Raw genomic sequence first — 27,683 nt, 5'->3', positions numbered from 1 at the left:
TCAGATAATCACTAAATAATTTTATTTATTTTTTTTATAATTAGTTACATGGTTAATTTATATCAATGTATTCAAATTAACATTTCAAAAATTTTTTAAATTCTAAAAATTGTGAAATAGATTTTATATTTATTGAATATTAAAAATTATTATTATTTCTGTAATTTTAGATAATAAGAATCCTTGGTTGCTTCAGGCCTATGCTTCTGGAGCAAAATATCCGCATGGAGATTTAATAGCTCATGAAGTTTTTCAAAGTGGAATGATTGCTGCTGATACTGATTTTAGAATATTTAGAGATTATGGAAAAATTCCAGGTAATTTAATAATAATTTGTTTTTTAGTAGAAGTCTTTCTTTACTCCAGCATCTATAGGACACCAGAATGGTGCTGGATTACCAAAAATTCCAGGTTACTTTGAAATCTTTGTATTTTTGAAAAATTTGATGTGTGCGATCTGGACATTGCAGACATTGCTATACATTTTGTACCAAAATTATTACTTCTGACTTGTTAATGCATGCTTTTTAATCATATTAATCATGTATAACTTACCATCATTCTTGCTGTGAGTAACATTGGTTTGGTAGTGCTGAATCAGACCTTTTGTCAGGCTATTATACAAGACCGTCAGTTACAACAAGAGCCTCTCTGGTGTTTATAAAGAGATAGTGAGAGCTAATAACATCAATTTACATAAAGGGTCCAAGAGTTTACTTATTACTCAAAAATGCCAAAGATTCAAGAGAAAAGAAGTATCTATCAGGTGTTTATCCCCATCCATGATAACAGAATGAACCAACACTTACAATGCATAGAAGTAATGAGCCAATCCTTAAATCTTTACATTTTTTATGCAAAGATTTAAGGATCAACTTTGTTACATAAAAACACCATCGACAATCAGCTTACCACTACTACTCTCGCAGCCTATGCTTCAGACAATGATGTCCAGGTCTTCTTCAATCTGGCCCAACTTTTACATCACACCACCAACAGGACTGATCTCAAACATTTGGACAGGCCAAAAATATCAATATATAAAGCCACAAGAAAGGCTGCTGCCATCAACTATAAGGATGCAGACTCCATTTCATTAGCTCTATTTGATATCTCAAAGAAATTTACACCATTTTTAGTTTTTATATCTTTTATTTTTCTGTTATGTAACTTGTGAATGAAATTAACCAATTATACCTGTATTCCATTAACTTTAAATTATTTGTTTATTTTTATGTTCTAATTACACACACATAATCTACAAATGACTGTTGAAAATGGTAGAAAATGTTAATTTTGGTTAAATTGTTTTGACTTGCTGGATTCTTACTGATATCAGTTTATTATATTTTGTTTCATGCTTCTAATTTAGTTTATCAAAACTGTTCCTAAAACACTACTTTGCTATTCTTATCTGGATTATCCTGTGAACATAAATACTAATTAATTGTATGTATTAATTTTTCATTCAATGATAGTTTAATTAAAAGCAGCCTATCAATTATTCTTTTTATTTGTTATTTTATTTTTCAGTTTCTCACATATAATTATTTTAACTCTATTCCATAATTTATTATTCCCAACACCATATTTAAAAGAAAGGCTAGCACAAGATAATAAGAAACTAGACTTCTTTAAAACTAGTTTCTTATAAACTTGTTCTAATTTTTCTTATACATAATATTTCAGCTAAATTCCTTACTTTTACCTATTAAAATTCCCGTTTCAAGTTGCAAATAAATTCTGATTTCTCAACTTATCTATTGAGGTTTGAACTAATTTTCTTAGACCTACACAGGGAACAAATTTCTTTTAATGGAGAAGTAAAGGCCCATTTTCATAATTAGAGAGAGAGTAGGAATTGTTCATATTTTATTCTTAGAAATATTTCAAAATATAATTATAATATATTTTCATTTAATTACAATTTCTTTCATCATATTTGTCTAAATGTATACATGTTCACAGTTAGTTATATTTTAAATTATGAAAATTACAATAAACTTACATTCATTTTGATAGTAAAATAATAATTATCTTTTCATCACAGAAGATTTTTATGATGAAAAGTTAAAGAAATATTGAGTACAAATTTCTGACACAAAGGAATTGGGTTAAAAGAGGTTGATGTTGCTTGGTGCAAGCCTAAAGTCTGTTTGTGAAGAATTCTAATTTCATCCACCAACTATTTAAACTTGGCAAACAACTAAAGATTATAGAAAATTTGCATGCTTCAGGGAGTTGGATTTGATAAGATGTATTCAAAATGTTTCAGTGATTATAGTTTTCTTGATGTACTAACAATCTACTAGTGCAAAGTGATTTTTCAATTTAACTGGTTTTTCAAGCCTAGAAGTGGTAAGCCTAGACTTCTAGGCTTACCACTTCTAGGCTTTCAACTCAACCATTATTGAATGTATTTCAAATATTTCAAGTTAAGTTTGAGAATTTTTGGCTCCTTGGTGAATTTAATTATCATAAAACATATGTATACATTATAAAACCTAAACTGTTCTCACTGTATATTACAAATAGTAGCACCAATTTGTATATTTATGTAGTTTTAATCAATATTACTAGTACTCTTTACTAATCACTTAAAAACACTATGAACTCTACTGTAAATGTGTTCTGGTAAGTAAAATAGTGAAAATACTGCAATAACAAACTGCAGAAACTTCCTGAAGACTCATGGAAAGACAGAAGTTCATCCTCTAGCATCATCAGTAGGTGGAAATCTCATTTGGGAGGCTTTCTTACAGAGTGTTAATGCAGCATGTTCTCTGTGCATGTGATTTATGGGTAATTGAAAACAGTAGTTAATTCTTTCTGTGGGTTGTGTTTATTTAATATTTGTTTGTTGTTCATGGTACAGAGCCTAGTCATTTAATAATGTTTTAAAGAAAAATTTGAAAGTATTTGGTACCAAGAAACTTGAAATTGGAGTAATGATGTCATATTGGAAATGAGGGTGGAAGGAGGAGGAGCAATGCTCATCACACTCATTGTTACTGAATATCCTTTTCTCAGAGTGTCATCTCTGCATAAAGATAGTAAGAAATTAAAGATTGTATTAATGCATTCAGAAAAGAGATTTAAAATAAAAGGCAAATATTTTTGATCTATGTTTATATAAAAAATTGTTCATACTTTTGGTATTCTGACCTTTTCCAAAGTTTCAATTTTAATATTTCCGTTACTTTCATAACTTATATAAATTAGCTTATTCTATTAATTTTATCCAATAAATTAGTATTGTTTTTGTTACAATTCATATCATTTTGAAAAATTTTGCATATGTTTTCTCACCAGAGAAGTTAGAATAACTGAAATATTTTTATCTTTTAGATCATATACCATTGCAGAATTATTAATTCAGTGAATTTATGAATTGAAATATTAGTAATATTTCTTAAATTGAATTTTATCTATATTATCAATAAATTATTTAATTACTTATTACAAATTATTATTATTTTATGATGATACAATTTTATATTTAATATAAATTATTATTCTGCTGATGATAAAAAAAATTATTTAATGTTTATAACATAATAAAGATTTAAGTAGAATTAGTTTTGAAAATAAATAGTATGTTTCAAGCTTTAAATAATGAAGTTATAAGTTTTACTATTTTCAAAAGTTTGAATTATTAAAGTCAAAATTTTCTAATGATATTTTGTTTGAATTTATAGGTCTTGATTTTGCATTTGTAAAAAATGGTTATGTTTATCATACAAAATATGATACTCCAGATTTTGTACATCCTGGAAGCATTCAAAGGACAGGTAATATTTTTCAAATATTATGTAATATAATCAAAAGTGAATTTTAAAGTATAGTTCATTGTAGAAATTTTTATAAAGTTCTAAATATGTTGGAAATTTGCTATCTATTACTTTTTTTTTTTTTTTTTTGAACAGATATTCAATAATATAATTTCTAATGAAATATTTTATTTGACATGCTTCAATATTATGTACTATGCTATGTATCTACACTCAGACTGTTTTAAATATTCCATATAATAATCGCAACAGTTTTAAATACAGTAGAGTCCCGTACAACACACAAATAAAGCAAGCAACCTTCTCAAATTTTGTCGATCAGAGGTATACATTTTTTTTTTTTCTTCAACTTATAGGCCAAAGTTTAAACTTTCATAAATCGTGTGATAATGCAGGTTTTGATAGTGCAATTTCCTATAATGCATAACGAATCCCCCGCATTGTACAGGACTCTACTGTAAAATAAAATCCACCTCTCTACAATGTTTGATTTATGTTATTTATATAAATGATATCCTGCAATTTTATCTTCTCTAATGTATTATGTATACATTGTATGTGGGCATCATCCAACAGCTCGTATATGAATCATTTTCCCTGGAACACCCAAAAGAAAAAACTTAAAATTTTTGAATAATATGCGGTTTATGTAACATTATAAAACAGCATTCCAAAGAAATTTACATATATTAAAAATAAATTGGCTGTAAATGGGTTAACTAACAAAGTATTTGTTGTTATATGTTGATGATTTTAATGTTTTATTGTACTGATGTATAGATTAATTTAAAATTATTGAAGGTTATGTAATTTTAAATGTATTTATTTTTTTAGGTGAAAATCTGCTTGGCTTAATTGAAAATGCCCTTAACTCACCATATTTAGGTCATCCAGAAAAATTTAAGAGTGGAAAACTTGTATATTTTGACTTTTTAGGGCTATTTTTTGTAAATTATCCTGCTAGTATTGGTGCTATATTAAATAGGATTATTGTTGTGTTACCCTTGATTCAAATTTTCATGAGAATACGATTTGCATCAGGACCAAGTAAGTATCATTTAATGCTTTGTGTGTACACAAAATTGAATATTACAACCAGAATATTATCTTTCTGAAGGAAAAAGTTTTCAATTTTTTATTATAATGATAACATTGATTTCAGTTCAATGTTCAAGGCATTAATTTCATCTTTTGAATTTTTTAGATAACTGAATGGAAAAGCCATCTTCAGCTTGATCTGAATAAAGAACATTATAATTTAAAATTTTGACTATAACTATTGAACATATCTAATTAATAACATTTAAAATTAGAGTAATGCCTATGAATGTAAGCACATTCAAGAATTTTTCTGTCAGATGATTAATACATAAACATGTGTGAAAAATTTATTTTACAATGTAATAAATAAATTTAAACATAAAATAATAGATATTTGAACAGGAACGCTTACGACATCTATAAACTAGCTCCCTTTCATTCTCTTCAAAAAAGGACTATTACCCACTTATAGCCTTTACTTTAGAAGGAAAGGAATGTAACATTGTTATATGCTCTTCCTAATGTAATTAAAGACTTAACCTTCTCACATCTTTATTCAACTGTTAAGAAGAATAATCATTTAACAAAGATGACATGTTCAAATTTCTATCAATCACCAGTAAACACTAAGCTCTATAATTGCATTATTTTATTAAAGGATCAAATATAAAATTATGCATTAACAGATTTCTTGCTGTGTTGTAAATGTTAAGAACAGATAAAGAAAATATTAAGGCCTTAGACAAAGTAATATGAACATGATAATAGCTGTTATTACATGGGTTCTATTTTTCAGGTCTTTGAAAGTAAAGTAAAGACAGAAATTTCACTGGCACTGTTATAATGAGCTATAAAATCTGATGTCAGTGTTATGGAAAGCCCTTAATGATTTGCAGTATAAAAGGACATTATCCACTTAGATTGATGGAGCAATTATATATATTTTTTTTCTAGATATGATAACATTATTAATAAACATGATTCATGCCCCTTACATCAGATATAGAGGAACTGTTGGACTACCATGACTGTTACTTCCTCTACAATACAGTAAATATCTATTGTTGATAAGTTCACAGTTATTAGAATTATATATCTTACTAATTTATTGTTTAATATTATGTTTTAAATATTTTTGTGTTCATCATCTGACAGAAGAGTCAAATTTAAACTCCATTCATTTACTGAAACTATCAGCTGAAAACTTTGTCATACACTTGCATTAACTGACATTATTTTAATTTTCAATGATGTTAATTTTCAATTTTCAGATAAAGGAATAAATATAAGCAAAAACTTTTTTCTGATAGTTTCTCATTTGGTTGCCTTAATTAGTAAGCTGCTTGCATTTTACTTTCCCAGCTGATATAGAAAATAACACAGGGAAAATATGATGACAGATCAAATCTTGATCCCAGTTTTTATGCATGTCTTAACATTTTGACACTTAGACACTTAAGGAGTCCAAAAATGTAAAAAAAAAAAAAACCAGAATTTTGTGAGGGTTTTGTGTGTGTGTGTCAACATGTATTTTGCATTATATCAGAACTGGATGAACTAAAAATTTTGAAATTTGGCAGGGTTATTTCTATATTTGGAGAATTGATGCTATTAAATTTTGTGGTTAATGGTCAAAAGGCTGGGAAGATAGAAGGGGTCACATGTCATATGTTGAGTGGAGTCAGACTGAATGAAATTTTTAGTCATTATTGGCATTTACAGTTTTTCAGAAACTCATCTCTACCCTAAAAATTCAGTCTTTTGCCTTTTATAATNATTGTACTCATGTTTTTTAGTGTTTTTTAAACTTAAATATTTTTTAAATAGAGAAATTTCTCATAATTAAACAAAATTACTCCTCTTAAGTTTTTGTTGTTAAATAAATTTTATATTGTAATATAATTGAAAATTATTGTCAGTCCTTTTGGTCCTTAACTTCCTGTTCAATTGCTGGGAAAGTTGAGCAATAGCCCTTCCCTGCTTTTTTTTTATTTGTACATAAATGATATATTTTTAATGAAACTTTGAAAAGTGATATGTTTTAAATACACATTAAATTGAAAACTTTTGATCCTTAGCTAGATTAATGTGTTAATATTTCAAATTTGAATGTTACTTTATACTTTATACATCAAATTTAAATTTTAATCTAAATTTGATGTATAACATATAAAACACTTACAATTTGATATTACTGTATGTATTACAGAAAATATTTTTCAAACATGAAAGATTTTAAATTTTAATATATTTTATAAATTTTATTTTCTTTAGAAAGTAGTCCAATTCATGAATTGAAAAGGCTTCTAACTGCTTTGGCAATATCTATTGGAGCATTATTTGTTTCTTGTTTTGTGTGCTTCAACATAGCTTTCTTTCTTGGGTGCATTGGTGGTGCAATGTCTTGGTACAGTAAACCGTATTGGATATTTGGATTATATGTTTGTCCTTCTATAGCATCTATGATTGCATTGCATTGGTATTTTGTAATCAGAAGAAGGAAGGTAAATATTATAAAAATAATTACAGTAGACTCTTGATAATTCATACCAAAGGAATAGAGAAAAACTTTTAAGTAAATGACATTTCGAATTATAGAAACTACCGTGTTTCCCTGAAAATAAGACATCCGCAGAAAATAAGACCTAGCACAGATTTTGCTGAATTGCGAAATATAAGACCTCCCCCTGAAAGTAAGACCTAGCAAAGTTTTTTTAGTCGTAATGGTCATCGACAGATGGTTGAAAGTGGCTGTTGCCTTTTTGAAAGTACAGCCACTGATTGGTCAGCAGACAATTACGATACACGGCATGATTATCACAAGACTATGGCTTGGGAATCACAGATTTGCATAACGTTACGGCTGGTGATGGCTAATTGGTCGGCCGGGAATCACGCCACATTACATTTGCATAGTGCTACGGTTCAGTAAGCACTATTGGTCATCGAGTCCGATGTTGACGCTATGAAAAGGCGACAGTTCGACACACCGGATATACGTCACTCTCTTCTAAGTTCGACTTGGGAATTATTTTGTTCAATAATAAATGTGAATTCTTCTTCCTGGAAAAAATAAGACACTCCCTGAAAATAAGACCTAGCACATTTTTCAGAGCAAAAATTAATATAAGACACTGTCTTATTTTCGGGGAAACACGGTACTGTCATTTTAGTGAAATTGTAAATAATGCAATACAAACAATATAATTAGACTTAAATAGACTATTTTATTACTCTTTAAATATGTTTGTGTTAGAATCATATATCAAAAATGTCCAATGAGCAGAAAAATGACCAGAATGTATTGTGGCTTTGCAGAAACAGCCTTGACAAGAAAGTTTTCATTCTGGCTGCTTATAAAGAAAACAATGTATTCTGGCATTTTAAAAATTCCACGATGCAAATTTATGTTGGGACAGTTGAAAAATATGATTACAATTCCAGCATTATCAGCATGAGCATTTTTATCACACATGCAAACAACAATTTGCCACCTTAAATCTTATTGAGAAAGAAAAATGGAACTTGTTCAAAATCAATTCAGTCATTTGTCAGTTTTGATCTGATGTCACATCAGCAACCATTTCTGGACTCTATTAGTTGGGTGCCGAGAAATGTCTAATTGAACAGTTCTACACTTGCAATGAGTTTACAACTGCTGACAACTTGGTACATGATGTGCCTTCAAGTTTATCATTTTTTTGTTCAGCCTCAAATATAACATGTGAAAATAAACATGGGTTTGTAAATTGCAACTGTGAAAGATACTGTATTGACCAAAATGTGAAAATGATGTTTGAAAGATATCAACTGAAATTTTAAATGTTATTCTAACTGTTCCTGCAAAAATAATTTAGCTTGGCCATTGTTCTTAATTATTATACATATTTTGTCATATAGCCTAAACTGTATTCGCTACTACAGAATAAACAGGAAATAGCCATCATACATTGTGGCATGTTGATAATGCTGGAACACATTATGATCATATTTTTTTTAACAGTCCCAACATAAATCATGGTATTTTTAAATTCCAGAACATGTTGTGACTCTAAGCAGTCAGGGTGCAAAATTGCTTGTTGTTGCTGTTTCTATAAAGCCACAAGACATTCTAGATGGGTTATTTTTGCTGATTGAGCATTTTCAGTCTTTGAGCCTAACATATGAACAAAATAACAAAACAAAAATACTATTGGTGAAAAGTCTGTTATGAGTTCATCATCAACAATTCATTGTTTCTTGTGCAACAATTTTTTTGATGCAGTCAACCACTTCACAAGTATCTAATTTTATGAATGATGTAGTTTCTAGAAAGCCCTTAAAAGCTTAAGAGTTTTTCTCCTTTCCTAGATATGAGGAGCAGGGTATTATCTTTGACAGGATTTATTTCTTCCTCATCATTGTTGATTGTTTGTTATATTTGTTCTTACTTCATTATTGATGATTTCAGATAAGTGTGTACAGACAGCTAGGTCATTGTCAACATTGACAAAATCTTCTAATGACACTTTTTCATAAATCATTGCTGTAATGAGATTGGTGCAGTCTTCAGCAATATAGTTGGTGGATTCTGATGGAAATTTCAATTTATTTGAAATATTGACAAATTGGTGACTGAAACCTGTTTTTGTAAAGCAATTTGCAATGATACTTTGTGGAACTTTGTTAATCATTTGCATTTCATCTAATAGTTTCATACAAACTCATCTAAACCATCTTGAATAATATGCAATATTTTTTGTACAATAAACTTTCTGGATCATAACTTAAAGTTTTGAATGATTAGCTGATTTAAAGGCTACAATCTAGAAGTTGTACTTTGTGGTAAAAATTGAACTCTTGCAACTTTGAGGAGAACCACCAATTTTGGAACTCGCCAAAATTGCACTGTAGTTGAGAATAAAAATAAAAATTTTTCTGGTTTTAAGCAATCATGCAGATATTTAGTTTTTTCAACCAGTTATAAAAAAGCTCTGATGCATCCATCTTTTCTTATTTGCTGCATATTATGTAAGTAACGTCCTGGCATTGGAAAATCCATAAGGTTGAAGCTTGATAGATTTTCCAATTAATAATGATGACAGTTTTTTATTATTTATCATGTTTTCCCCAAAAGAAGAGTTGCATGTTGTTTGTTTTTTTTCTACATTTGTGATATGAGTCATCTTTGAACATCACTGTTTTATCCCACAGACATTTAAAAAATAAGCTCAATTTGTCTGTATTAAAAATATTATCCGGGTTATATTTCTACACAGTTTCTGGTAAATTTTTCAACTGGTTACTTTGCACAATTTTCACATTATTGCAATTTAACCACAGATTATATTGAAAACTATTCCTTGCCTCTTTTTAAATTAATCCAACCACTGATGCTTTGAATAAAGTATATCCCATCTAATCTTTGAATTGTTCACCCTTTTTTTCCTTTAAGAAATTTTTTGTTGATAGGAACATTCTTGTCTCTATACTATACAAACCATTTTAAAATGCGTTTTTTTTAACATATGGATACATACATTTATGCTTTATTTTCTGTTCTGTCTTGATTGTATTGTTTATTGAAACTTTCCAAAATCTTTCTCTTGTTTTTCAGATATGTAGAGAGAGTATTCAGTGGAATATCAAATTCTTTTAGTTTTTCATTTTTCTTTTTACTTTTCTCTGCAGTCTTTATGGCAGATAAATTTTCTGATATTGACAAAATTTTTAGCTTTCTCTTGTTTACCATTTCTATCTACTTCAGAATGAAAATGGTCAATACACTGATTAACTGGTCATTATTAACTATGAAAATACTAATATGCAATTCAAACTTTACAATGAAATTTATACAGTATGAATGTTTAGTTCTAAATAAGAAAATACCTGTAGACAAATGCATAAATTCGATCGGCCAATTATTCAGTATGTTATCAAATCACATGTGAATTTATTATGTTTTTAAATTTTCAAAATATAAAAATTTAAAAAGTAGCAATTTTGAACTAAGTAACTAAGATTTGCAGAGACGTACTTAATTTTGTAGAATGCCAGTTTTCAACTTCATGAAACTTTATCCATTCCCTTGAAAATGTGAAATAAAGTACACAAAATCAGACATGAAATAGTCTTCGGATATTAAATTTTTAGTTTGCAAAATATGATCTCAAAATTACTTTGAATTATAGAAACACAATGCATTGAGTCTATGGGAATGAAGTTGAACAAAAATAAAATTTGAGTTAAAGAAATTTGAATTATCAAGAGTCTGCTGTATTTAACTTTAATGATAGGAAATAACCATAGTTAATTAAATGTTTCATAGGATGGTGGTGATGATTGGTTAGCAGAAGAAGTTAATTTTGAAGCTGCTCGATTATTTTGGATTATGCTGATGTGCATTATCATGGGTTGTAATTTTCATTCAGTCTACACCAATGCATGTTTCTTATTTTTTCCTACTGTCTTACGCCTGTTAGGAGATTCGTGGGTGAAATCACCTGAAAAAGGTATTTTTTTTCTGTATTTAATAATAGAAACATTTTTATATATATAATATAAATAAACAAAATAAAAAGTTATTAAATAAAAATATTTTAGAAAAAATTAAGTCAGCTAAATTAAAGTTATGCAGATTAATGGATCACAAAATTGAATATTTCAAAATTATAAAAAGATTGTTATTTTGGAAATGGTCATTAAAAATTTTATTAGAAAGGAGTTTTAAATAAACTACTAATTATAATTTATAAGTAAAAATTAAGAAAGAAAGAAAACAGTTTTAAAAAATGTGGATATCATTTTTTCTATTTTTTATATAATTGTAAGTATAAATTCATAGTTATTTTATATAATTGTTTTGCTAATTTTAAACTTTTATATACAGTAGTAAAAAAAATGTTTCTATGTTAATATATGTAGAATTTTTACTGTAAATTTTATTAAATATTTTTAAAAAACTAAAATTCATTAAAGCTTAATACCTTTGCAATTATTATTGTTATAATTATTGTAAATACATAACAATAAATTTTTATGATTTGCAACTATCCATTCTATTCACAATTTTAGTCAAATTGGTGCCTTCTGGCACTGTGTGATAATTATTTTAAAAGAAATAATTCCAAAGTATTCTCAAGCACTTTCAATATAGGTGCATATTCATTTATTCAAGGTTTTGAGCCCAATTCTAGATACAGACAACCTTGTATAACATGGTTGTTAGCTTCCTATAAAATTTTGTAGTGTGAAACTATGTTCGATGGGACTAAATACCAGTAGAAGGGTTTTTACATTCAAAAGCTAATGAAAATCTGTCAAATTTGCAATAATAGAAGATTCTGCAGCAATGACAAATTCTGTAATGGTCTGGATTATTACATCATTTAAATTTCATCTTTTTTGCAACATATACCTTTTCTCCTTTTAAAAATGATTCAAAATTTATATTTTTGATTCTAGAAAAATATTATTTCTCTTATTAAGTAGTGTCTTTTTACTTTCATTAAGAATTTAGGACCGAATTTACTGAAATTTAATTTACAACAAAAAATTATTCCAGTGTAATTCTTAATGAAAAAGTTTAGGAATATGTACCCATAGAAATTAATAAAACTGATCAAGGAAGAATCAAAATAACCTTATTAAAATCTTAAGTTATAAACTCTACATACTTAAAGTTTCTGGAATTTTCTAGACTTTTATAGTGCAACATTTATTTCAAAAACCAAAAATAGTTTGTTCAAGAAAATAATTGCCATTATATTGAAGCACCTTCTTTAATCAGTTGGACAAGTCACGGATTCCTGCTGAATAAAACTCAGGCTATTTTGATTTGTATAATTCTACAGGTGCAATTTTTATCTCGTTATTAGCAAATTGCTTTCCATCCAAGAAATATTATAAGAGATAGTAGTTGGATGATGCAATGTCTAAACTATATGAGGGATGAAGGAGAATCTCCCAGCCAAGATCAAGCAATTCTGTAGGTCAAGCATTGGGTGTATTCAAAATCTCAGCATCAATTTAGTGAGATGCTGTCAGAAGTGATGCAACTGCTGGTGTTTACTAGATAACACAAAAGCTGACTGCTGGGAATTTCGGGAGAGAAAAACAATAAAAATGGCAAATGATGTGGACTTCCATGTTACGTTAAATTTATTTTTGAACTTATTATCATTTTTCATTAAGCTGTTCTCATTAAATGTTTCGAAAAGAGACATAGGGATGAAGACTTTTTAAATTTACATAGGAGTTTTAAATAATTAAATCAATCCTTACACTTTAACAACTTAAACAAATTATGTGATGTCTTACGTAGATATACTAGTATATTAAAATAACCTATTAATGTACTAACCGAATTTTAACTAATTCAGTGCTTACTCGTAAACAAATCAATTAAATTGAAAATTGTCAATGCAAAATAGAGCTCTTATGAGCCTCATGGTGGCTGCCATCTTGCTTGTGGTGTATGGAGCATCGAAAAAGATGCTTACAGTTTGCTGGAAGCACACTGACAGCAACCGGAAGTTGTCTGAAATTTTGAACAGAGGTGTTGAGAGGTGCTGGCTGCATGCTGAGATTTTGAATACGCCCATTGATCTTGCAGATCTTTCCAATGGCAGCTAAATGAAAAACTATGGCAGACTGGTCACAACCACCAAATGTCTTTCTCATTTCTCATGTAGTCAGGCATGGGTTGCTTTCACAACTCTTCTTCCAATAAGAAAGAAGGCATTCCTGAAAATGGCTTATCTTCAGCTTCATATTGTCCAGCTTTAAATTTACCGAACCAATCGTAGATTGTAGACTTAAAGACAAAATTCTTTTGAAACAATTGCACCATATGATGATAAGATTCAGCAGCTTTTATACCAAATTGATAATTGTAAAGCACACATGTGCAAATTTGGCCACAAGAAAGTGTTGGAAAACTTGATATATTTAAAAAGTGGTATTGCCACACATAATATTGCCACACACAATATCTTTTCACTTATTATTGAGCATGTCAGCACCCTTCATTTACATACTTCACAAGAAACTTCTAGATGCTATCAATTGGAGAACAATTTTGAATATTCTAGAGATATCTGGAACTTCCAGAAACTTATGCATTAACCCAATATTTTAAAATCTAACTTATTATTACTTATAAGTTTATATTAAAATGGAGCTCTCCTATAAACAAATGATATTAATGTACAAATGTGTTTACATTTCTCTGATCTTTCAACTATAAAAGTAAATTTGCAATCCTTTACAATTAATATTATTAAATTTATATTTTTATAAACAGTAAAACTGATTTTATAATTTGGAGATGTAAACATGATCCAATGAGCATAATCTTAACCAAATTCTTTTATAGAAATTTGATTTGATATAATTTACATTTACTACACTTGCATCCAAATAACATGAACATATACTGCATTAACAACATTTAATTAATGTCAGTGTAAAAAACTTGCCCTATTTCTATTCCTTATTTTAAATTTATACAATGCTCTCTTTAGCTTGTTGGAGTTGCCACTAAGTATTGAGTGTTAAACTTTAAAGCTTTTTAACACACAAAACATTTAAGATTTTTTAGTAATATATAGATAAGATATAGTATCGATGAACTACTGTAATATAATTAATTAACATTAAAGTAATAATGATATTAATGCTGATTATGTAGCTTAAATATTTTTTATTATTCAATTATAATAAACATTTCATTCAAACGTTTCATTTAATTATTTATACATTATTATATTTAAACATTATAAAAATAAGTATTTATTTTTGTCTATTTCTCTAGATTCAAATAAGAGAGTGGTTATTAATTTAATTATGCAATTTTTTCCACTGTTGTTGGCACTGTCAGATGTTTGGTTAGTATATGAAATATTTATTCCAATTATGGGAAGAACAGGTGCTGCTAATCAACCTGAATATTTCATTGGAATTATAACTGGATTTTTTACCTTTTGTAGTTTCTCATATATTGTGAGTATATTTATCATATGTTANGCAGATAAATTTTCTGATATTGACAAAATTTTTAGCTTTCTCTTGTTTACCATTTCTATCTACTTCAGAATGAAAATGGTCAATACACTGATTAACTGGTCATTATTAACTATGAAAATACTAATATGCAATTCAAACTTTACAATGAAATTTATACAGTATGAATGTTTAGTTCTAAATAAGAAAATACCTGTAGACAAATGCATAAATTCGATCGGCCAATTATTCAGTATGTTATCAAATCACATGTGAATTCATTTCTTGTGAAAGAAACATTTCTTATTCAACGGCTATTAAAATTATTTATATTACAGATAACTTTAATACAACTTGTAAGAGAAATTTATAAAACATTGATAACATTAGTTGTAATTACAATAGTAACATTAGCAATTATTTGCTTAACTCCACTTGGATTTCCTTATTCTGACAATCCCAAAAGTCCTTCATTGCAAAGATTTTTTATTATGGTAAGCTTAATAATGAATTGAATTGAAAAAATAAATGTATTTAGTTTAATATTTAAGAATAAATTTATGATATGTTAAATTTTAGTTTTGTTTTTTTTTTTTCAATTCTAAGAAATAAATGTTTATATATACTAGCATATAGAACGCACATTTCATAATAAAGCTGGTGAAATAACAGCAAATGACTGGGGATTTTGGATTGTACCATTGGATTTTAATGGACCAGAGTCCCTTTATCCACACATTTCAGAACTTAAAAATGCTGAATTGATGGATTGCAGTAAAGAATTATATTGTGGAATGCCTTATTATTTTCCAGTTGTGACAAAACTCAGGTAAAACTACTAAACTGTTTTTTTTTTAAATTCAAATACTGCATGTGTTGTGTGTGTTTAAATTTTTATTTAAAATTTTCTAAAATGTATATATTTTCAATGAGCCTCATGGTGGCTGCCATCTTGCTTGTGGTGTATGGAGCATCGAAAAAGATGCTTACAGTTTGCTGGAAGCACACTGACAGCAACCGGAANATTATATTAGGGAATGCCTTATTATTTTCCAGTTGTGACAAAACTCAGGTAAAACTACTAAACTGTTTTTTTTTTAAATTCAAATACTGCATGTGTTGTGTGTGTTTAAATTTTTATTTAAAATTTTCTAAAATGTATATAATTTCCTCTTACATATTACGATTGAAAATTTAAAGTCCTATAATAGAGAATAACTAATTAAATAGGCACAATGTTTGTGTATAATTTATTATTTCCATTCATTTTAGAACAAACAAAAGATAAATATATAAATAGTTTATGGAAAATGCCATCTTTATAAAAACTAATGATTTTCTTGATTTTAGTAGAAGTCAACTTTATTTATTTATATCATAGTTATAAAGTTTTTCATGTACAAGAATTTGTGCTGTAGCAGTTTGCTTGTTTTTGCAATGTATATATACAGCCGTCCTCCATCATCCTATTGCCCACCATTCCTGTCAGATTGACCTACCGGCAATAAAATCCTAATATTACATTTAAAACTATCTGACTATTTCCTATACAAATTACTATATTAAATATTCTGGACAATAAATATAATTAATAAATTCCTAATTTCTTATTATATACTAAAAACCTATATAGGATAAGCAGTTGTAAAAGATAAATAAATAAAACTTAATTTAAAATACGGTTATTATGTCTCATTTTCAGCATTTCAGTAAATACTATAAAAGTCTTATTATATACTGTTGGACTGCAAACTAAAAATGTATATGAATCTTCTAAAACATTATTAAAAACTTCATTATTTCTAAAATGCACAAATAATGGGCAGTCAAACATAAAATGACGTAATGAATCTATTGGACCACACTTAGAAAGTGGAGAGTCAACTAATCAGAAACTAAACAGTTTTTCTCTATAGACTCCATGTCTCGATAATATTTGTGTTATAAAATAATTTGGTTTAATCCAATGTGCCCCAAGCCTTTCTCTAACAGTGGGAAAGAATAAGTAAGTCACGCGTCTCCTCATATCACTTTGCCATCTATCCTCCCATTCTTCTATTAAATTATTTTTGACCTGTTGAATTATTACTTGACCAGCACACCCAGACATCTCTGGCCGGTGTTCAATGTTCCCATAAGTAAAGGATCTTAATGTATATATGCAGTCGCCCCCCCATAACACTGTTGATAATTTCATTTTATATGAATTCCATGTTGTATGAGTCACTTAGATTTTACAAATAAATGAGCTGTTCATAGCCTGGCGCACATATTTGTAAAATCTAAGTGGCTCATACAACATGGAATTCATATAAAATGGAATTATCAACAGTGTTATAGGCGAATTGACTGTACAATCTGTCCACAGGAGGAACCACCTGATGATATAGATATATCTAATGTATAGTACAGACACATTATTATTTTTAGGGAATGTAGTTTATGTCAAATTTCTTAAATCTGAAATAGCTTAAAATATACATATGTAATATTTTAAGATATAAATGTAGCTTTTATATGATTAATAATAATTTCTTCAGTATTTATTAATATTGAATTCTATTGACATAAAAATAATAGGATGTATTGTCTAAATAGCGAGTTTGTTTATTCGATTATGTGACATAAATTCAAGCTCAGAAATTGAATTAACAACAGTTTTAATTAGAATGAAATAATTATGTAGCATTAGATGTTTTGTATCTTTAACACACTTACTTGAGAAAATGCATTTATCCTATCACTTGTATTTTCTATCCTATCGTTTTGATGTTATATATTTCATTCTTTGGAATGTCTTTTTTATATGTATAAAATGCTTATTTTCAGGTAGCCAGCTGTTTAAACTGGCTACCTGAATATGGAGTCAAAAACATATAAGGTAATATATTACTAATGAAATGTATAGAAGTATCACAAAATGTCTTCTTTTAAATCTTAATGTCCTTTTCACACTTTGGGAATAACTGTCCTTACGGCAGTCAACTTTCCTTTATAGGCTACTCTTCTGCCTCAACATGTAAAATATGGTTATTTTTAACTGGTTACTGACAAAATACAGTTATTTTTTTATCGTATTTAACATATTGAGGCGGAAGAGTAGCCTAAAAAGAAAGGTCAACTCTGCTGTAAGGACAGTTAGTTTCTAAAGTGTGAAAAGGATGTTAAGATTTAAAAGAAGACATTTTGTGATACTTCTACACCTTTAATTTGTAATGTATGAATCTTGTCCTGGCATGTTATAATTATATATTTTAATATAATGTAATATTTGATGTCTTTCTTATTTGGACAGACTATATATGCTGGTGGGAATGCCTATTTTTTTTACTTTGTGAATATTAATATTTGGTCTTACACAATATCAGATTTACTCAGATTGGTTTAATAATATATAATATAGCCTTCATTTAAAAAATATATATATCATCAAGTTCTTGCTAGTACTGCACTGATAACCAATATATCAAACCAAAGTATATACGATATTTCAGTATTCCATATTCAATATGCCAAATATTGATATATTGAAGGAATCTCAGTATCAAGTGCAATATTGATATAGACATTTTAGCTTAGCACAATCTTAGTCCTCACTTAAAATCATTTTATTAACATCATGTTTTAATATCATTGAAGAAAGATACAAGTACATTTGAAATCATTTAAATTATTATTGTTGAAATTTCTATATACAGGTAACCCCCATATAAAATGGTAGTTACGTTCCAAAAAATTGCCGTGTTATGCGAATCAAAAAACTGGTACGAAAAGGAGGGTTACGTTCCAAAAATTAAAAAACATGCTACTATATTTTCATAATTAAGATAAATATCTTCATTAAAATTTTCTTAAGTGATACATACTAATATAAATTAAACAATGTTTTCTTTGTCATCACTAAAAGCACTATTAACCGAGAGCGTTTTATTTTTGGCAAGTTATCGTTATCCTCTAAGCATTTTTCTGCATTATTTTCGGATTCATGCTTTACCTTTTGCAAAAAGTGTATGTAATTTTAGATTGCTTGCTTCTAGTTAAAAGATCTTTATAATTTCCTTATATGGTGCTAAGCACTTATGGAATAAGAGAAAAACATCTGGCAACACCAGAAGCAGAAGCATCGAGATATGGCAAAATTGAAACAATTTTCGCGAAGGACCATGTGTATGGAGACGAGAAAAGAAAATTTACATACTTAAGTACTAATAGTTCACGAAAATAATATTTTCGTGAACTATTAGTACTTAAGTATGTAAAAATTTATTACATTTCATGTTGTACAAGGGTTTTACCCATTTCTCGAACCGTGTCAGACTGAATCCGTGCTATAAAAGTATCGTGTTATACGGGGGATGGTACCAATTCTCAAACCGTGTTAGAGTGAATCCGTGCTATAGAAGTGCTGTGTTATACAGGGGTTACCTGTAATAGTAAAATTGATTGCAATCTCCAGCATTTTAATTCCCATTTCATAAGATGGGAATTAAAATGCTGGAGATTGCAAACATGTTTTAATTACAATATTACTTGAATTGTATTTTGTTTATATTGTTAACTTATAGTAAAATTGGTTTTGTTTTACTATATGTTTTACTTAACATCACAATTTCTAAGAACCTATCAAATTTGTTACTACAGTGGGTGATCGGCTAACAAACATAATCTGTAATTCAAGACCATATTCTCTACCTGAATTGTTTGTTAACCAATTATCGATTTACCATAGATTTTTATGGGAATTTGATTAATTCATTCTGGAGACCCCAAAAAAAAATAAAAATTTATATACTTTCTTACTATGTTTATTTATATGTAATAATAATAATATATATATATACACACATTTTTAATCAGTCATGTTTTTTTTTTCCATTTGCAGGGTGTTAATGAATCTGTCCAATGTTGATTTGCTTTTCTCTCTTCTTCAGGATTTTTCGGAAGTAATTAATAGCATTATCATTGTTATATTTTGAAAAGAGCCTGCGTGACACATGCCCTTTAATTTGATCTCCACATCACTGGCAGTCTTTCTTTAATTATGGAATTTTTTTTAACGCTCTAGGGTTTCTCAGAGTGATAGACAAGAAGCAGGATAAGCTTCATATCACCACTAGAATTAGCTCCCAAAAGTAACATTAATTGGTTTTTCATGGATTTATGCCCAGGAATATTTTTCTGATCTTTCATGATGTAGATATGGTTCGGCATGCACTTCCAAAATAAACCAGTTTCATCACAATTGAAAATTTGTTGTGGACAATATCCTTTTTTTAATAAATTCTTCAAATGTGAGACAGAACTTCTCATCTTCTTCTTTATCTACACTAGCAGATTCACTGTGAATTATCACATGTTTAAAGCCAGATCTCCTCCTAAACTTTGCAAACCATCCAGTGGTAGCCTTGAATTCTATCTCCATATGAGGAATGTGGAGTTTGTTTCTTCAGTTCTTCAAAAATTTCTCTAGCTTTCTCTTGAATGATAGTCATACTAGTTACATCTCTTTTCATTTCCCTTTCTTTTATCCAAATTAAAAGCAATCTCTCCAATTTTTTTATGGATGGCACATCTTTATTTTTCAGATGTGATTTTCATTACTCCTTTAGATGCTTGAGTCTTCTTGATTATATCTTTCTTAGCTAAGATTGTGCCTACTGTAGACCTGTTCAAGTCATACTGCCTAGCAACATCAGACACCTTCTGCCCAATGGATATTATCTCTTGTTTGGTTTCTATGGTGAGCACAGTTCTTGACACTCCACTCTTTTTAGGCTCCATAATATTATTGGTTTCTTTTTTTAAATGAAAAGTTCAGAAAAGCATTTACAGAAATTTATAGAATAGGAATCAACTAATGCACAAAAAGTTATATAAATGTGAGATCAAACAGAATTCAAAATTTAGTGTCAAAACATTAACGAATATCTGATGGGACAGTTAAACCAATGCCTTTTGAAAATAAAAACCGATGCAAAACTTAACAAGTGCTCAACAGTCTTGTGAAGGCTATAAAAAATTCTTTCTGTCAGAAAGATAAAACAATAAGCTGGAATTAGAAGTGATAGTTTCAAAGTTTGGAGAAATACTATCTGATTGGTATTAGGTTGAGTGTCAACGTTGATGTCTTCCGTGCTCTGAAAGGTTTTGAATTGTCACCTGGAGAAAGGGAAGACTAATCAGTATTCATTATTTTACATTGCTGCTTCTTGTGTTTGTTCTACGAGGTGTTCACTATCCGAACATAAAAATCTTGCAAAAGTGTTCGCTGTTTGATTTGCTCATAGTCCAAACTTCTTGTTAATGTAATTCATAAACGTTTATAAAATAAAAAACATTAACATTATAGTTTATATATCATGAAATAAACATTATTATTAACTAAAAGTTACCAAGCAAAAATACATCTGCTATTCAATACGATTAAAAATAATTATAATCTATGAATGGTCTGATATAGAATTTTTTTTCTAAAAAAATTATTTGTTAACTAAAGATATTCAGCTTTCTCACTGTTTTCATTATTTGAATGTATTAAGTTAAAAGCAGATTGTGAAGGTATTTTGTTGGTAGTTATACAGTTATTTCAGTAGCAATAAGAATAGATGAATATATTGGGGAACAGAAAATCTGAAATTATAAAAACTAATTAACAATAGTAAAAAAAATTCTGTATTGTGCTAATATTGTAGACTTTCTTGCAGATATTAAAATTTAAATATGTTCTGTAATATAATATAAGATTTATCACAGTAATTAAGCAGTTAAAAAGTGTTTTTATTTACAGTTTGAATGTGTTATTATTATGCAGTTTTTATCCACACTATCAGCACAATGTTTTATAGTAATAGAAATTAGGATATTGATTTTATAACTCATTGTTCTTTGTTATTAATTTGAGTAACTAATTCATAATAGTTAAAATAGAATAAAATTCAAAAGCATTGAACATTGCACATGTTTTTCATGTAATATAAATAACATTTGATAAAATTTCTAATTTCTTCTCTTTGTGATTTTTCCAAATAACATAGAGAAACTATCTTCTAATAAATGTTAATAAGTTGTCTTGTCTTAATTTTAATTAAAAAGGATAAACACTTGAGAATTAACTTGAATTTTTATTATTATTTCTCAATACCTTAATGACTTCAATATTTAAAGTCGAAGTCATTAAGGATTCTCATATAAAAATTGGTTTGAACTTAAATTTTCTGGAGTCCTCTTTTAGTAGCAATAAATTTCATATGAATGAATGTTAAATAGTTTCAATGTTTTGTTTAAATCTGATAATTAACTACAGAATAGGAGTTAAATTATAAATTTCTTTAATAAGGAAATATCTTATGGCTTGTTACTTCTACTAAATTAAACTAATTTTAGATTCAACAAAATTAAAACTGCTGTATTAAATTTGTATTTCTTATCAAAAAAATTTCAATTATTAGTTTTTCAGTTTTATTTTTTATGGGCATGATGATTTTTCAATAATTCGTACATTAAAGAAAGGCTAAAATTCAAATGGTTATTTGATTTTATTCTAATAAGTTCTTTCATTTTAACATTAAATTATTCCCATTAATTTTTATAACATTTAAAATTTTTTAAAATAATAATAATAATTTGCTATTTTTATTTTTAGCAAAACATATTATTTGAAGTCAGTAAAACCAAAAATTCATACACACAAAAAATTTCAATTAATTTCTTATAAAGCAATGGATAATAATATCAGAAGATTAATATTTCGTGCCACAGGTAAGAATATTTAATATTAATAATAAGGAATAATAATTTTATTTTTATGAAATTTATTTTTTAATGTTTTTAATAGGACCTAGTCATATGGGAGTAGTATTGTGTCCTTATCAGCATATTTCTATAGTAAAATGGTCGTTTGGTGATGGTAAACCTTTTGCGGGACCAAAGTGGCAAGGTCGCCCAACTTACTTTATTTTTTATTCCTATGGTGAAAATTCACCGCCTTGGGAATTTTGGGTTGATTTTTCTGTAAGTTTGCATAAAATATTGAATTGTTAAATACACTTATTTTTCAGTTATTTAAGATTAAACATTTTGTATTAATAGGTCCCACCGGATTATCCCAAACAAAATGCTGTTGTGGATGTTGCTTTTGCTTCACATTTTCTTCACGGTCACGATTCGGTCACAGCGCCTTTCAAAGAATTTCTAGATAAAATGCCATCGTGGGTTCATATTACACCGTGGACATCTACCTATGACAGTTATATCTTTTAATTTTTATAATATTGCATGACTAGATCAGTTACACGAGGTTATGAGAATAATCTCGGTTAGAATTGTTAATGGCAAATTTAAAATATAACAACTTTATTGCTATATTTTTCATCAGAAAAAAAACTACACCATTATTTAATTAAATAATAATAGATAAATATAGAACATAAAATTATAAATTAAAGGATAACATTTCCATTCTAAAATCTAAAATGATATAATTTTACACAAATAATCTGGTTTACATCAAAAAAAATATAACTTATCTAATAAATCTGAACTTAGTCATATCATTTAATAATAATTACATAAGAAGAAAAAAAATTCAATTTAAAACCTTTCTTGTCTAGTCAGTCATTAGTCAGATATATAAAAATAGCAAAAACAATATTTAGGATACATCTGTGTCATACAACTCTTTAAAATCAAATATTTTTATGTTTAAATTTCATTTATTTCTCGACTTAAGTGAGATGAACCCAATTTACAAAAAAAAAAAGGAAAAAACCTTGATGAATATTTTATCTGCCTTTGAGCAATTTATTGCCATCATATGCTATATTTTTAATAATCTATGGGACCATAATTTGCTGTTGAGCTGTTTGTTATCAACCTAATTATTTATTTAATTACATAAATTTTGCATAAAATAAAGTCATAATGGTATTGTTTTTTAACTGTATTTTTTCTGAAAACTCTCCGAAGTAATCAAATATTGTGGCCTCGATCATTTATTGCATTCAGAACCCTAATGCCTTTACAGTTTTGATTATTTTTGTGTATTTAGTTTAATAAATGTTAAAAGTCAGTTATAGTATTGAGAATTGTTTTAATTTGTTAATTTAGTTATGTTGCAAAAACTTTTATTAGTTTTATTATTGTTTAAATATTCACTTTTGTATGTATATAGTTTGTTTTAGAATAATAGCAAATATATAAACGTATGTTTAGAGTGCAATTATTAAAATATTATCATTACTATCATTATTACAAATAATGCATTGTATTTTGAAAAAATTCACATTTGTTGAATGCCTATTCATCATCTACAGAAATGCTCAAGATTTCAGCAATTTGCAGTACAATGATTGGTCTACTACATCCATTTATACTGTTTTTTCTTTTGTTATATGAACTTTTTTATTTTAAACTTTTTTACTCGTACAAAATAAACATGAGATTGTATGATATTTTGTTTTATTACCAATCTCTTGGCATTCCTTAGTTGGCCAGAGGACAGTTTAGAATTATTAATTTTACTCTACTGGAATACTAGCATAATACAAAAACAAATGCATATTATGTATATACATATATGTGTGATGTAAATACATATTAAAAACTTGTCATTAAACTATTAAAGTTCATGCATAAATATGCTTTTCTAATAATAGATTGTTTTATATATAAATATATATCTATACATATGTATTATTTATAAAAATTGATCAAGTTAATGCAATAAATATTATTACAGAATTTCCATGATTATTTATTCAAAATGATGACATCATTCAGTTCTTAGAAGTCAATAATAATGTATAAAATGTGTAAAAAAAAAAGGGAGGGGATTCAACTGCCATAATACTTTTCAATCTGGTTTATGTTGAGAATTCCCATAATGCACAAAATAATTCCATATTAATTTAAGCCTTTCTTCATAAATTTAATCAAAGGAGAAGTTAATTTTCTTGTTTTGTAGTTTTAATGCAAAATTTTTAGAAATTTATTTTGTTTTTGTATAATTAAGATAGAATTACATAAATTTTAAAGTTTTGATTTAACATTCAGTACACCCTACTGTATTTTAAGAAATATTACTGCCGTTTGTCCACGAGACATATCGTCTAGTGTAATGTTATCCAAACTTCTGTTTAAAGTGTATAAGTGAATAATAATACGCATAATATAAACTGTATTTTGTACAACAAAAATGCATTTCGGGTTATTTGCACCTCTTCAGTCCTTATTGTACCAATTAATAAAACTACAGAATAAATTACATTAATGGTATTTAAAAGTGACTGCTAGAGTAAAAACAAAAAATTAAAACTAAACTAAAATACATTTAAAAAACTGAAAAATAATTTTAAAAATATAAACAGAACAATACAAAATATTACTAAAATGTGATGAAAGCGGTATACCAGTAAAATAAAAGTTAAACTTAGCAAATTTAACGTTGAATATAGACAGAAACCATTTTCACAGAATATGCCAAAAGAAATTATGGTAACAACCACCATATAAAAACAACCAGTTTACCATAGACAAATAATATATTTATATTATACTGTACATTATTATTTATATATATATTTATCTGCTATCAAGAGCTAAATTTACTGAGGTTTTACAAGAAAATTTATTTAATCAGTGTGATACGAGTTTCTTAAACTTGCTACATATAACTGAATATACAAAATAACCACCATTCTTTCATAGACACAGAAAGGTTTCAAGTCGCCATCTTTGTGGTTTGTGTAGATCAGTGGCATGACATTTGATGATAGGGAAGTTGTGTTTCTGTAAGAAGCTGACTTTCAGCTGGGCAATCAGTTAATTGCCCATCAGTGATGGTCTAGAGTCCATTCGTATTCATTTGTTCGATAAGCCAGTAAAAACCGCAGACTTCTCTAAATGTATTTTTAATATCACAATTACATTCCGAATCGCTAGCCACCATATAAGTGCTAAAATTAAAAATAAAATTATAAAAACTTACTTGGTGAAATAAAATGTGTGGTGGATATACATATTTGGTACAAAATATTCTTCAATTGTATTAATATACTTTTAAAGAAAATTATAATTAAATATAGCTTTGTAAAGAAACGTACCTAAAAATAACATAAAATATTCTTTACTTTTTTAAATGTTAATACTAAATAGATAGTCCGTAATTTGTTTTCTAACTAATTTGTTTTAGGACCAGGTATCCACGAAAATTTACAACTCTGGTTTAACATTGAAATCTGTAAGTAATGCAAGATGGGAGAGTGGAATAAAAATATCAAATATTTTAATGGATTTTTTAAAACTCCTGTCAACTCTACAGAACTATCATAAAAACAACCCAACCGATAGGAATTTACTGGTTTAAGTTATAAATCTACTTATGATTCACATAATCGGGCGAGGGTGGCCAAATATCTAGCAGGCAGGTGGCAAATAGCCCAGAACCGGTCCGGGATAGAATCATTGGAAGCGTTATACGTGTATAGCTTCCACCAGCTAAACCGCATGAGGTTGATGCTCTGTAAAGCGAATGCGTATAATCTGACTGTTTGGAAGCTGACCCGGTTCTGACAATACAGCGCTTCCATTCCGCTACTGATATTCGAATATACAATAGCAATCTTATCGTTTTTTTCACGTGTAGTATAGAAATTTGTAATAAAATGCATAATGCGGTTATAATAAAAGATTAATTCAAAATACATTAAAATATGAAAATAATCGCGCAATATGTATTTAACTTTTTAGAAAACACAAGGGAAGCGGCGCTTCCAATGACGGTACGACACTAGTGTAGATTTTGTGTGTACACGTGCTTTTGCTGGAAATTATGTTGTTTATTCGTGGTGAATTGTGCAATTAGGCGTAATGCTAGTTCACTCAAGAACAAAGGAATATCATTTTTTAAAATTTCCGGCATTGCCATCGAGGACCCCCAAACTGAGGAGCTTTCACAATGAATGGCAATCTGCATGGCTCTGGAGAATTAACCAGAAACATTTCAATACGGATAAAGTGAATGTCAATACACGAGTTTGTCAGAAACATTTCATTTCAGGTAAGCCGGTTGCATAAATCCTTTCGTTAATACTGAGAAAATAAAGTTAAATAATTTTAACAACCACAGGTTTTAGTTTGAATAGATAATAATTGTTCTAACTTTATTTTTCACCTTTCAATTTGTTTTTTTTTTTCTGTCTGCTTGTAATAAATATACAGTAGAGTTAATATTAAAGCATTAAGCAAAGATAATCGCTTAATAGATGAAGAATTAGAAATGAATTTTGAACCAATTGTCCTTCCAGTCTAATTTACATAAATAAAAGAGAGTATTTTTAAAGATATAAACCAATAATTTCCATTGTTCATTTACAAATAGCTAAGTCAGGTTATTTTGGTGAGCAGCATTAACATTTCTTCAAGATGTTACTTTTTACAATGAATTTTTTAAAAATAAGTAACAAATAATCACTACGTAAGTAACCTTCGAGTTAGACAAAATTTAAAGCCATTTATACCAAAGTTAGATACTTAATTCTCCTAACTTTAATTACTTTTGTAATTTCTGCTTTTATTCGCATGCTTTCATTTATTATTATTCAATTAAAAGGGAACAAGCAGCTCTTCGCTTGCTCTTCGTCATTTCCGGACGAACGACAACCCAGAACTCACCACGTGGAGGTGGCTGCCTCAGAGTTCCACCAAGAGTTAGTACAATAGAAAAAGCCAACAATACATTGTAACAATTCGTTACGTATTGTTAGATTATATTTCTAATAACGCGTGACGTGTTACGATCCCGTCATGTTTTTACGTCACGTATTACTTGAAAGCATCAATCGATTTGAAATATTTTAAAAAGAATTATTTTAT

The 27,683-nt window shown here is 28.0% G+C and overlaps 1 protein-coding gene and 1 pseudogene across 1 annotated transcript in view; one reads left to right on the top strand and one right to left on the bottom strand.

Moving 5' to 3' along the window:
- LOC111618049 (endoplasmic reticulum metallopeptidase 1-like) overlaps positions 1-23,617 on the top strand; it is a 43,382-nt gene extending 19,765 nt beyond the window's left edge. Inside the window, exons 4-14 of the mRNA XM_023359474.1 lie at positions 171-317; positions 3,699-3,791; positions 4,626-4,838; positions 7,107-7,336; positions 11,140-11,323; positions 14,626-14,813; positions 15,152-15,307; positions 15,443-15,642; positions 22,456-22,571; positions 22,648-22,823; positions 22,902-23,617. Of these exons, the coding sequence (XP_023215242.1) occupies positions 171-317; positions 3,699-3,791; positions 4,626-4,838; positions 7,107-7,336; positions 11,140-11,323; positions 14,626-14,813; positions 15,152-15,307; positions 15,443-15,642; positions 22,456-22,571; positions 22,648-22,823; positions 22,902-23,072 (1,874 nt within the window). The 3' untranslated portion in view covers positions 23,073-23,617. The remainder of the gene's footprint in view (positions 1-170; positions 318-3,698; positions 3,792-4,625; positions 4,839-7,106; positions 7,337-11,139; positions 11,324-14,625; positions 14,814-15,151; positions 15,308-15,442; positions 15,643-22,455; positions 22,572-22,647; positions 22,824-22,901) is intronic.
- LOC111618051 lies at positions 19,698-21,269 on the bottom strand (annotated as a pseudogene).
- Positions 23,618-27,683: the final 4,066 nt, after the last annotated feature.

The sequence above is a fragment of the Centruroides sculpturatus genome, unplaced genomic scaffold (assembly GCF_000671375.1).
Source record: "Centruroides sculpturatus isolate CEXI.00-Female unplaced genomic scaffold, Cexi_2.0 scaffold47, whole genome shotgun sequence".
Classification (NCBI taxonomy): Eukaryota; Metazoa; Arthropoda; class Arachnida; order Scorpiones; family Buthidae; genus Centruroides; species Centruroides sculpturatus.
The sequence above is the reverse complement of the archived record's forward strand: the minus strand, read 5'-3'. Positions and strand labels throughout refer to the sequence as shown.